The sequence below is a fragment of the Cryptomeria japonica genome, chromosome 10 (assembly GCF_030272615.1).
Source record: "Cryptomeria japonica chromosome 10, Sugi_1.0, whole genome shotgun sequence".
Classification (NCBI taxonomy): Eukaryota; Viridiplantae; Streptophyta; class Pinopsida; order Cupressales; family Cupressaceae; genus Cryptomeria; species Cryptomeria japonica.
In genome coordinates this window covers 401,970,039-401,984,081 of record NC_081414.1, presented here as the reverse complement: position 1 = coordinate 401,984,081, position 14,043 = coordinate 401,970,039, and the positions used below count along the sequence as shown (strand labels likewise).

General features: G+C 36.7%; 1 protein-coding gene across 9 annotated transcripts in view; it reads left to right on the top strand.

The window, feature by feature from the left end:
* The window catches only part of LOC131038497 (uncharacterized), a 413,595-nt gene that overhangs the window by 89,284 nt on the left and 310,268 nt on the right, over nucleotides 1-14,043 (top strand). For 6 of the 9 annotated variants that reach the window (XM_057970943.2, XM_057970942.2, XM_057970935.2 and 3 more), the window contains exon 3: nucleotides 1,473-1,544. In XM_057970943.2, the coding sequence (XP_057826926.2) occupies nucleotides 1,473-1,544 (72 nt within the window). The remainder of the gene's footprint in view (nucleotides 1-1,472; nucleotides 1,545-14,043) is intronic. The other 3 variants (XM_057970938.2, XM_057970939.2, XM_057970941.2) reach the window with 1 other exon arrangement.

Genomic DNA, 14,043 nt, shown 5'->3' with positions numbered 1-14,043 from the left:
TAAAATAATTAAATTAAAGCTCAATTGTTCACCTGGGTTAAGGAAAGTGCCGAAATGCATCAAAATCGAAATCAAAATCTTACCATATTAGAATGATATTGATGATGAATAATGAAATCGAGGCTGGCCGAGTGACTTACTATAAATAGATGCTCTATATAAGAATCTTGGAGAACACACTAGAAGCTGAAATTCACTTCGGAAAGTGTCATAGTAGTCTTGAAGACCATCTGAATTCACTGCTAACAACAAACATCCCCTTTGACAAGGATGATGCTCACCGAGAAGGCCAAAGATAACTAACATGTTGAAGTGACCGAAAATGGGGACATTACAATATCTTAATGGAAAATTTACCATACTTTGAAAGTTTCCCAAAAATATTTGTGTGAAAATCGGAAATTAATTATTGAAATACAGGTGAAAGGTTTATTTTAGAGTAGTCGTACCATTTAGCTATTCATACATATTCAAAGATATTGATTATGTTTTATTAAGAAGGTAGGAATTTTTTGTAAGGATGGTAATTTTCATCTTAAAAGCCTTAAAGTCCTTGATAAAGATTGCTGCAGCCTTGAAAGTTCTTTGGAGGGTGTGTGGGAAATATTGGAGAGTATCAATTCCCTTTTTGAGAATCTTTGATGCTTCAAAGTACTCTACTGCTTCATATTACATCAACCTTCTTATAAAGAAGTGGTTTCTACAACAAGTATTGAGAATTCAGATTAACATACATGTGGAGCAGATAATATTATTTAGCAGCTACTCAAATATTATAGCAGGCACTTGACAGCTACTAAATTTATTAACAATTTCAAGAGTAGATTAGTCCAACATATATCAGCTTTGGGAACATCATCAATCATTTCGGGCATTCACTCCACTGTAATTTCAGTTTGTATGTAAGGTGTTTGACAAAATGTACACCTAGCTAATTGAAAAATGAAATTATAATTTCTAAATTTGTAATCAATTATTTGACTATTTGTATGACTTGTGAATGTTCCCACGTTTTGAAAGAAGAGTTTACGCGTTCTTAATCATAAAACTCAGAAATATTGAATGGTCTTCAATGATCCACCAACTGTTTGATGAAATGCCTGCAAGCTAAAGTTGAAAAACTGGTAAGCTGTAATTTTTTTTGGTAAGGATATTACATTGCCATGCACACTTCTATTTTCCTGTGCCTTTTGGCATGTTTTTCATACATACATTCTGCATTGAATAAGAAAAAATGAAACAAAATATGCTGATTATTTGTACTTTCACTTCAATTTTTCTTTTTATCTATTCTCTCTGTGTTTTTCATTATATTTCTTATGCTGAGATATTGTTTTTTAATTACCACTATACCAAAAAGAAAAAATACCATGCTTCTATTCATAAAGAATGTTATGATGGCTTCATTGTTTTGTTTGAGTAATTTTGGTGGGTTTAATGGTGAAAGAGAAACTGACTCTAGAACTTTACAGCAGGGCAGAACAAGTCCACAACGGAAAGCAATTCTTTATTCAGATGCTCGAGCATCTGTAGAGGCAGCAGAGGTATGTGTAATTTGATGTTAAATATTTCCCCCTGTCAAATTTCAAGGATTTCCATCTCAATAGAATTTTTTTTTAATATATCAGATTATATGTTTATATTTATAATGATCAAATTCTCCCTTTTCTGTCTTTCACATTTCCAATTTTTGGGAAAGAATCTCATTCAATAATGTCTTGTTTTATTTTGCAACTTGCATCTACAATTCCTTACAGTAATCTGCTTTGATTTCTTTTCCATCTTGTGTTATAATGGAAGGAATTTGCCAATGTAAGTTAATTATTTGTAAGCGTGTGGAAACTTGACCTGCTAAATGGATCTGTATCTTGTTCTTGACTGTTTTCTTCTTTTCCCCAGGTTTGATTTTTATCGAATCAGCATGCATTTTCTAGCTAGAGTGAGGATTTACTATTCAATGGTGTCTATGAACAATTAAAAGAATGTAACTTGCTATTAGTGATGTGTGAATATATAGTTTATTGGAAATATGATAACGATTTGAGCCTATGGAATGGTGAGGAAAGTGGCCAGTGTTGACAAGTTTCTAAGGAACAAGAGAAGCAAGGGAGCGAGTGGGCTAATAGGAGAGGTCAAACAGTCTAGAGATAGAGTGTCAAGCAAGGAATTTAATGGATTCACAAGGTCAGATCCAAGGCCAAATTGTTTGATCATATTTCCCCAAATTTTCCCTAGCTTTGGCACAAAATATTGTTCAAATTCAAATGTATCAACGCTTCTGGCCATAGGAGCAAATCTAATCCTCTTAGGAAGAAGACTCTGGGAATTCATAGATTTGGTGCTGACAATAATGCAAATGATTTGAGGGTGGATAACGTAGACATCTCCACTGGAGAAAAAAAAAGTGAAATCAAGGAGTTGGTGATCATCAGGAAATTAAATGTTATTGTTATGTGCTTGTGCTCTTAGAAAAAACGGATGTTAGAGTCACCAATAGACTCGAGCTCCCAAGATCACCTTGTTGTTTGAAAATTTTGTACACCTAGGGGATGTGCAAAATTGTGGTTTCAGCCACAGTGTGTGAGTATGATACTCTTCTAATTTAGGGAAGACTCCCCCCATCTACAAACTAAATTAATCTAATATGGGTGGGACATTAGTCTTTCTTCTTCTTTCAAGAAAAACTAGTCTTTTCTCTTCATAGAAAAGTAATAGCAATTGGAAATAAATAACAACAAATACTGAAATGAAACTTTTTGTAGGATTTTTGGAACATAAAGGGAAGCAAACTTTCCATGAAAGCACAAAGACTTCAGCACTTTTACTGTCCTATCAACCTTCTCAAAACGATAACAATGTACAACACACAACAACTCAAAGTCTATCTATAATATATATGATGCACTTCACCTTTCATGCACAAGTCTTAAAAATAGAAGCAACACAAAGTCTACAAGCTATCTTCCCACTTGAACTTTCCACACTAGCTTCAAATATGATAAGCAACTCAAAGTCTGCAAGACCAAGTTTGAAAACCAAACATATAACTCTAAATACAATTAGTAGCTCAAAGTCTGCAAGATTGAATTTAAATCCCTCTTGAACAATAGAACAAAAATCACAATCAATTCTAGAAAATGTCGTCACATAACAACTTGAATTGGCACAAAGTCTCAACACAACTCGCCTCTTTTATTGAAAGCAATTTCATTTACATCTAAGCTCAAAAGTCTTAGAGTGTACATACAAACTAGCAGAATTTTCTTGCATTGCCAAAAGATAAAAATTACAATATACCCCCTCAAGTATTTATAGGAGAGGAACCTTGAGGAAAAGGTGGGAGGATCCTAACTAACTTGAGAAATTCTCTCAACCACCATGACTTATTCCAACTACTAACTAAGACTTATTCAAAATTACAAGTCCTATTTTAACTCAACTTGTAGCCAGCTTACTTGTAATTACAAAAGTGCAAGTGATAAACTTGCAATTACAATGTTTTTTGCAAGTAAACTTGTCAAAACAAAATTACAAATACACAATTGAAACTATTCTATGTGTTCGAAGACACGTTTCTAATTACCTCATCCTTTGGTTTGAAAATCTTCATGCTGCTACAAGATACTCTGTGATCGAGGTAAATGACATCTTGAACTGGAACAAGAGCTTGCACCCTTGATAGTCTTTGTGTCTTTAACCAACGAACTCCAACCTTTCACATGCTTGGGGTAGTATAATTTCTTCAAGAGGGAAAGGGCTGCCTTCCTCTTTTCATGTTATGACCATCTCTGTCTTGAAAGCATTCTATAATTTGCATCCATGAATTGTTGTTGTATCTCTTCTTCTTTTGTGGCACCATCATGTCATCATGTTGTTTTTCTTTCTTTGTATCATCCTCCAATCTTGGAATCTGCTTGCAAAATAAGGCCCACGCCTTAATCCATTGATTTGGTAGGTTGTGTGCAAACAAGACTGACAAGGGAAGAAATAAATTGATGCAAAAATGGGGCAAAGCTCAATTTCGGGTTTTGGAGACTGCATTACATGTGTGGAAAAACAAGAGCATTGACTTGCAATTGTGGAGAACAAACATGCAACTTCATATTTGTAATGGGAAAACACAAGTTTGCACTTGTAATTGGACCTTTAAGACTTATTTTCAAGTGTTTTTTAGTGAATTTTGGACCAATTTCGGGTTTTGGAAGGCTGACTGCAAGTGAAGACACAATTGCAATCGGGTTTTAAAATTCCAACTGCAAGTAGACTTTAAATGAGAAAATGAATGAAGGTGTGAAATGAATGGATGAAATGGGGTTTTGACATGAGGGGAAAATGGAAGGAATGATTTTGACCAGTGTGGAGGGGAAAAAGCGAGACCGGGTAACTAGGATCTAATCCTACTTTTGCCAACACATTGGGAATATGAAAAAGCCTAGGGAGATAGTTCACTTTGGTTACTTCTTGTAAGAAAGAGAGAGCCAAGGATTATCTCTTAGGGTTTCTATTCCTCTTGTTGTATATGAAGATAAGATGTGAAAGATTGATCAACTAGACTAGGAGATGAACAATGAAGCACATATGAACTGAAATTGCATACACTTGCAGATCTGAAACTGAGATACTGAAAGCAGAGAAGGGGGAGGAATTTGGATGTGTACCTGATGCTAAAAACTGAGCCGAACTGACCAGGACCAGGACACCACGCCCCTGTCCTTGATGATTTGAGAGAGAGCTGCAACTGAAAGGCTGCAAACTTGAGATCCTGAGCCTTCACCCTATTAAAAATCACTGAAATTGAGGGGGACCAGGGCGCCACGCCCCTGTCCTTGATGGATCTGGGGCAGTCTGAGGCCTTGGGACTGTCCTTGTGCCTTTTGCTGATTTGGGAAGCCTTTCAGGTACCTGTTTCTGTACCTGCAACTGAAAAGAGAGGGTTTGGGTGGCTATGTAGGGTTTTGCCTAGTCAAACCTCTGTTTTGGTGATTTCCATTTGTACAAATAGCCGATTTGTATAGTAAAATAGCGTGTGTAGGAATCTTGTGTGTGCGCAAGACCCTTGGATGAATGCAAACAATCTAGAACAACCCTAAAGAGTAAACCCTAAATGCTTGAAATTGACAAAGTAAATGCTCTAAATCAATGATGCAAAGTGATGTAAAGCATGAATGTAAATATGCAAATTGATGTAATGAAGCTCATGCAAAGACATGTAAACAACATGAAATCATACCCAATCCCTAAGGGAGGGATACAAGCGAATCGTTAGTCGGTGATCTCCTTTTATTCTTCAATGTCTTCAAGGCTCCTAATTGATGATGAATACTTGATAAATGTTGTTGAAGACTCCACATAGGCTTCTCTTTCACTACATAAAAGGCTCCTTGTGCTTGCTTCGCCAAAACTTCCTTGTTCCTAGATCTTAGTCCCTTTCAAATGAAGAAAGAGAGCTCTTATGTATGAAACCCTAGATCTTAATTTCGTCTTTAGGCTGACCTAGGATTTGAATTTCCCGCCAATTTCTTGGGGTTAAGCATTATAATATCATAGGATTATGCTCTCGAAATTTCGGGAAAAATGTTGGGGACCGTGTTGCACTTGCACACGGTCCGACCAACTTTTCACCAAATTTTCAAGGCCGTTAGATATGATGATATTAGAGTGAATCCCAAAGTTACAGCTGATTTCAAGATGTTTTGATATGCGAAATCTTCAAGGTCGAAATAGAACATAATTAGGGTTTATGATTTAATGATTTATTGCAGGAATAAAATAAAAATGGGCACACTTAGGGTAAAGGGCCCACTTTTATGATGTGGGGAGTGATGAAATATGACTTTAGATTTAATTAAATTAATTAATTAAATGCTTAAAGAGAAATTACAATGCAAGATGCAAACACACTAAGGCAGGTACTAAAGTAAGTGTAGAATTTTACCACCCTAGCAAGGGTGTACAATTTACGATGCTACAACCGGTAATGGCAAACTTTATGTGACAATGAAAGACACATTTTCAGCCTGACAACTTTAAAAGAGGGAAAAAACTTCAATTTGTAATCAGATTTATAAAACCCGAAATCTTGCTTGGTCAAAACAAATGAGCTTGGGAGAAACTGTAATGCTCTTATAAATAGGTGAAGAAGCCAACACGTTGGTATCCCATGCAGCAAACAAATCGGTTTTGCATTTAACCCATTCCATAAAAAACGGCTTGGAAGGAGAGTTACATTTGGTGCCAAACACTCTTCGATGAATGAAAGATGCAAAACGTGTTGCAAATGTGGCAACAATGGCGGAATATGTGCTCCCAAAACGTGGAACTTACATAACAAAAATCAGAGGCAAAACACTTCATATTAATGTGTAAAACGTGTTTGCCAAAACCATTGAATCTCAAAACATGGCACCAACCATCGATCTCCAGCAGCATGGCAAGAATGTGGGATGGATTCAAGGGAATAATGCCACAAAAATCAGATTTGTGAGAGCAAGAATGCAAATCAGGTTCCTCCTCTCCAACTACAAGCAAATGTGCCCTTCAAAGATGCAATCGGGTTTTTAAAACCCCTTTACAAGTTTTAAATTGCATTACTGTTCCTTCACTTGAGCAATTTCGGGTTTGAAAGGAAGAAGAGCAAAAAGAAATAACAAAACAACTTGTAATAGGGAAATAAAATCCCCATTACAAGTTTTAAAAAAACATAAAGGAACATAAAGACTTGTGATAGGGAAATCAAATCCCCATTACAACTAAAAGCAACACATAAACTTTTGTAATAGGGAAATAAAATTCCCATTACAAATAAGACACAAGACATAAAAAACACTTTAAAAACTTAAAAGTACTTGTAATAGGGAAATAAAATCTCTATTACAACTTAAAAGCACAAAGTGAGAACTTTTATCAGAACTTACAAGTTCTCATTGTTGGCATTATACACTCAGATGAGAATAGTTGACGTTGTCATTGATGGCAACCAATTGGTAACATGGTTCACAGACTACACCGGCAACAGACATCATCTACCGGCACCGGCAGGCACTACAAGTTTATTCTCACCGGCATCCAGTCTAAACCGACAGCAGTTCATACCGACACTCTAAGCCGACTCGAAATAATATTTTTTTGTATTATATTTGTATAGCCGACATGATGTGTTGTAAAGACTCATATATGTATGAGATCTTGTAGGTCATTATGAAATGTAATTAGGTAATGTAAGGAAGCGATATATGAAATGTGATAGGTTATGATAGCGAATGAATTGTCTATGCATTTTGATGTAATTATCATATGAGGGAATAAGAGCAGAGCAGAGCGAATCAAGGTTTATGGCAGAAGTATCAGATAGAGCTTAAACTGGTACTGAATCCAGCATTGCAGATGCTATTTTGAAGTAGTACTTATTATTGGATCTAACCATCCAATTGTAGTCAGTGTGACTCCTATTTTGTGATTGAGCAGTGAGTTCTAGGCAGTTGGCCTTCCTGCATGTGCAGGCCCCTATTGTACAAGTAATATTTATTCATATTGGCCAGTGAGTAAATATTGTGGGTCACAAATCCCACCGAGGTTTTCCCCTACCGGGTTTCCTCGCCAAAAATATCTGTGTTATGGTGTGTATTGATGGTTATACTTTTGTTTCTCTTTACTGTATTATTATTTGTTTACCAGTATATTAATTTGGGTTATAAAGTTGCAAACAAGTTTAAATCTTTCATCTACTGGTTAGACACTGATTCACCTCCCCCTCTTAGTGTCTTTGGGAGGGATCAAGTATCTAACACTCATTAAACTTGTATTTTTAATTTAACTTGTAATTTGTCTAAAAAGTTCCTACAAACAACTTAAAAGACAAAAAGGGGAAAAGGGAAATAAAAAGTAAGTTACAAGTTACAAGTCTTTTAAATAAAGTGCACTTGTAATTGCTTGAAAAAACCCCTACAACACTAAAACTAGCAAAGGAAAGAAAATTTTCCACTTGCAGTGTAGAGAATAAAGCCCGATTTTGAAGGAAAAAAATAGCAAACGAGATGAAATTTGAAAGGCTGATTGAGGACGAACCAAAGATCAGTCCAGACCAACAAAAAGCAAAAATTTTGCCTCGGAAAGTGTGCCTTAAGAGTAAAATCTCCAACTTGCAGCGACTGCTTTGAAACTTGAAATTGCACAAAAAGCTAGGAAAATGAAGGCCAAAACTTACCAGAAGTTGGACAATGATGGCAAAGACACCCCTTGATAATTTGACACTAACAAATGTGAGTTTTGTACGTCGTAAAACGTGTCTTGGAGACAAAAAACAACACATTTAAACGTAAATTTTGTAAGGGTTGTCACATTTTTGAAAATTCAAAAATGAGGACAACACACTGTTGTGACGTTTTCACACATCGCCCCATTGCAAATGGGGACCCATGTTTTTTGCTCATTTTTGCTCGTTTTCGCTTTGCTTTTTAGGGTTTTGGTTTGAATCCACTCGGTTTTGGGAGCTTTTTGAATTTCCTTTTCTAGAATGCAAATTTTGAATGCAATGAATTCGCCAGAATGGTCTAATTTTCAATTGGAATGTTGATGCAGAGCTTAAATTTGTCTAAGTGTTGAAGATGAAATGTGAATTTTTGTCCGATTGAATCTTTTGACCAAATTTTGACCTTTTTTGATTTTGATCCTGGGCATTGGAATTGATTTGTTTTCGCCTCGTGAAGTGTTAAAATGTGAAAAATCATGTTATTTTGGCCTGTAGGAGCAAAATCGCTCCTGTCCCTCAGTGAAGGACGGGAGCTCGTTTTCAAATATCTCACTATTCCTGCAGAGTCAAGACGAATTTCAAATTGGAAGTGATGGAGAACGGCGAGATCTTTCCATTGAATATAAATTGAAGATTTTTCATGAGCACAGAAACGCCTCCAGGAGGAAAATCGCTCCTGTCCCTCAGTGAAGGACCGGAGCTACAAATCCAATTTTGCTTTGTCCTTGCAAGATTTTAACGTCTTGACGATGTGAAAAGGTCCAAAGAGGTGCATTTTATCAAATGAATATAACTTGAAGCGCTGTCGGGGAGATCAACATGGGTAAGTAAGTCCGGCTTGAGTAAGGTCCTGATCCTGAAATTTGGCTAAGTCTGGAATGTCCTGATCCTGAATTTGACTAAGTCTGGAAACTGAAAAAACCTCCAAAAACTAGATTTTGCAATATAACTCCTGGAGGTCTGAAACCACTCTCAAACATCTTGAAAGTATATATGGAATATAACTTAAAGTATAAGAAAGAAGAAACATAGAGGGAAATGTCACTTATACTTAAATGTTATATTCCATAAAAATTATCCTGATAGAGAGTGCGAAAGGTCAAATTTCGCTCGTGTCCTTCTCCAAGGGTCCAGAGTGAAAAGCGCTCCTGTCCCTCTCCAAGGGACCAAGGCGAATCGCTCGTGTCCCTCACTAAGGGACCAGAGCGAAAATGCTTAGTTGAGCCATTCCTGACCTTGTTTGGACGAATCGAGACATCAAAGGCATGGTGAAGGACGAAATGAGCATGATAGAGCATCCAGACTTGATCAAAAACAACGAAATGATGAAGTTTTTGCCTAGAGGGTCAAATTCGCTCCTGTCCCTCACTGAAGGACCAGAGCGAAATTCTTCATAAGGTACGATCTGGGCAAAGATCAAGCAAGTTTTATGTTTGAAGGCAAGAAAGGAGGCGAGATGAACGCGTTTAAGACAAATTGAAGATTATGAAACGCCAACAAGGGACCAAAATGCTTAAGTTCGCTCCTGTCCCTCAGGGAGGGACCAGAGCGATTTTTGTCTAAGATGATTTTCTTGCCCAGTTTGAGTGGATCCCAAGGCATGAATAAGTGAAAAGTTACGTTACGAAGCCGTTGAAGGTAGTTTTTGAAGGTGACAAAGTGAAGTGAAGCATACAAAGCCAAGATCGCTCCTGTCCCTCTCCAAGGGACCAGGGCGATATGATGATTATATTGCCGTCCCTCCAAATTCAAGACACTCCAAGGCGAAGAACAAGGTGGCAAGGACGTCTTAAGGCATCTTCGTCAAGCACAAAGCATCAAAGGTCATCAACATTGAAAGATTTGCACTAAAATGTCCCAGTTCGCTCCTGTCCCTCAGGAAGGGACCAGAGCGAAATTTACATAAAGGCATAAAATTTGAAAGTTTATCAAGCATCAAGTGATCACGAAGGATCAAGGAACTTTATTTTGCACGATGATAGTGATTGCAAGTTGGAGAACGCAAGCATGAACCCAAAGACTTGAAGTTCGCTCCTGTCCCTCAGGAAGGGACCAGAGCGATATTGATTATAGTTGCTAATTCCTTCAAAAATCACGTTAAGTCAAGGTTTTGCAAAGGGGTAAAAGGTACAAGGTGTCTTTTGAAGATGAAAATGCAAGAATCAAGACAAAAGTGATGGATCGCTCCTGTCCCTCAGTCAGGGACCAGGGCGATGAGGTACGTATTTTCCATTTTCAAATTTTGGTGCTCAAGCATATTTTTGAATTTATTTAAATGCTAGAAAAATCGATATTTAAATTGAAAGCATTTAAAATTTGCGTTTGATATTTATTAATTAATTATTTTTTGCCTTGTAAAAAATCGAAATTGTTAAATTAAAAAACGTTGGCAAATAATTAATTAATTATTTTTTTTGAGTAGAGCGCTTGGTGTTTTAGAGGTCGGCCTTTGTTATTTGTTTAAAAATCGTTTTAAATTGCCTTATTAATTACAAAGTCGGCCTAAGGTGGTAATTATGAGATGAGCGCTATAAAGGGAGGGTGAAAATTGTCATTTTCACATCATCATTTATCAATTCTTACATGCGATCTTGAAGGAGAAAGTGCGAGTGTGTTTGAAGGAGCGAATTTCATTTCAAAACAAAGAAAGGCACTAGTTTTATCCAAGGCGAAATTATCATCCAAGGGGAGGAGCGAATTTCAAAGGGAAGGTACAAGCATTATCAAAGGAGTTCAAGTTTCAAGTTAGGCGAACTTGCCAAGGACATTGAAGAACACATCAAAGATATCCCCAAGGGTGGCGAATTGGCAAAGAGGACGTTCCTTATCCTTGAAGATCACGTCAAAGGCTTCAAATTTTGATTTTTGCCTAGGCAAATTCCTTGTTTTGCATTTTAGAGTAAGGCTCTCAAGAGAGGTATGGCGATATGAATTTATTGTTTTGATTTTGAACGTTGATCGTCATAGCTTAAATTTTGAATTTTGAAATTTTGAATTTCAATAAGCTCAGTCGTTTTTAGGAAATGATTAATAAAGGACTTATCATTAAGTTTCCTAAAATTTGCTCTCTAATTTATGTTATGTATTGCAAAATCATGGTACTAATTTTGAAATGTTGTGTAGGCATCAAATGGAGGTCTCTTCAAGGAAAATCAAGCCGGTCTTCGCCAGGACGGTCTTCGCCAGGACGATCAAGTAAGGACAAGGGCGACCTTTTTCAATCCAGCGTTCCAAGGCGAGGTACATCATCTTCTTGCACATCAAGGACACCAGGAGTTAGAACAAGGGCTCGTTGAAGAAGCAAATAATTCCAGATGAATTAATTAAAGATAGCCTCTCGACGACATCAAATTGAATATCTAGCAAGCTACAAGTGTCAGATGAGGTGGCATCCCAGTCATCACTCCTCCAGTCAGTGTGGTCCACCTCAGCATGTCCAGATTCAATGTACTTAACTCATGGAAGGTGGCACAAACTCCGATGTACCTACCCCGGCTATCCATTGGTCGATTTTTCTAGAAGGGACATGTGTCCATGCAATACAATTTTGTCATTGGTCAAGCATTAAATGTTATGTAATGGTTGTAACAAACCCTAATTAGGGTTTTCATTGTTGAATCTTGGCCATTGATCTTGAATTGATCTGAGCCATCGAATTGTATTGTGGGCACTATATAAGCCCAGGCATTTCATTTGTAAAGAAAAATTAGCAAGAATTAGAGAGATAGGATAGAAATAGTTGAAAGTAGTTAGTAGATAGATAGTAGAATAGGAGGACAAGGCAAGAAATTGTTGCCATTGATTGTAAACAAACTCCATTTTCATTGAAGTAATGGTGAAATATGTCGTTTTCTTGCAATTTGCATGGTTTCTTGTTGAAGTCTTCAATCTTAGATGGTAGATAATTAGATGAATGGAGGAAATGTGCTTGATTAATGGTGAAATTCGTATACCCATACTACTAGCAGTTTGTTGATTGCAGACTTGCCTTGTGTAGTCAACTGGAATCGTTCAGCTCAAGCTCAATTTCAATTTGTCGCCTCTCCATTGATATGCATCAACTTGGATGGTATCTATGGCTGCGGTGATGATTTGAACATCATAAAGCTTCCCATAGAAGATCGCACTAGCCTTGTGTAGATGTTCCATTGATGTCAAAACAAGACCTAGTTAGAGTTTCATCAAAATCAATCATTGCTCCTACATTCTTAGTATTAGGATTAGATCCTCTCTTCGCCCTATCCTTTTCATTTTTTCAAATCTAAGTTAGTCAGAGCCTGTGTTCTAGCAAAGTAGATCGGAAGTTCAATCATCAGATGTAAGTCCCCTTGTGATCCCAGCAAATCACATCATACCACTGGAGCTTGTCCACACGTAGAGACCCTACCAAAAGGAACCTTGAAGTCATCCTAACTGATCCTTCATGCGAATCTTCAGCAGTTAGCGACTTTATTCAAGAGAGGATAAGATACCCTTAGGTATTTTATTCTGTGTATGATGGTGTACAAAATACACGTCAACACACACCTGCAAAAGAAATGATGCGTTCCACAAGAGAGCAGGAAGAGCAAAATATTGCCTAACTATGGGCACAATGGATTAGATCTATTGATCAAAGATGAACTAAAAATGTACATATGATTCCTTGCTAATATAGGCAAGGTTGAGAAAGAGGATTAGACAAGATTGTGACAAGTGTCTTAATCCTCTGCAATGAGACAACTATTGATAAGATAAGATAAGATCATATGACATCTAGATACTTCTAGAAAGATTCCCAACTCACTAAGTAAACTTAACATGTGAACATGTGTGAAACGGATCTAACTAGGAACAAGTTGGATAATGTGCATTGTTCACACTATAAAGGGGAAAATTGGATAGGAAAAGCTTTCACTTACATCAACAATCCCATCAAGTTGAACTTAGGGATAATGTAAACAAATGCAAATGATGCAAAGATAATTGTGAAGATGATTATGGGTCTTGACTACTAGGCCATGTTAGGCACCCATTTAAAAATTGCAATCTCTCACAAACGGAGAAAAGGAGAAAACCAAGTGGGAGAAAACTCCTCTCCAAAATAGAGAAAAGAGGCAAAAGAGAGGAGTTAAATTGTCTAGATTTGTTATTTTATTTCATAGCATTTATTTCCAAGCATTTATATTTAGTATTTACACATCAAAACAAAAAATCAGAAAATTGCAAAACACACAAAAATCAGAAAACGAATAAAAAAAAAAAATTCAGAAGTCAAATATCTAGAATAGGGTTGGATTTTTCAATAGATTTCCCAAAATTTGGTACAAAGTGTGCATGGACTTGGAGAGTTATGCGGGTCTGCAATGATCTCCCAAAAAGTGCTAGCATCAATGGTTGTACTTGTTAGGTCTTGTAGGTTTTCATACCCTCATCTCATTTCCTATTGCTGTCCTCATTTTTGAATTTTCAAAATGAGACAACCGCTATGAATTTTTCCCTTAGAATTCATAGTTTTCATCTCTTAAGAGGCGTTTTATGAGGCAAAGTTTCTTCTTTTCAATTCTTTTAGTCACGTGGAAGTGTTCTTGTCATCTTGGTTTTGTTTTTGATTTGTCTTTGGATGTCTTTTTTCCTCCTTACTAATTTCAGGTTTTAGATTGACAAATGCAAGTAGAGGGGACTTGTTATTTTGCATTACAAGTTAATTCATTTAACTTGTAATCGGGCCCTTAGGACCCGATTACAAATGAGCTCACTTAGCTTGTAATCAGGCCCTTATGACCCGATTACAAGTTAGTATTTGTTTTCTTTTT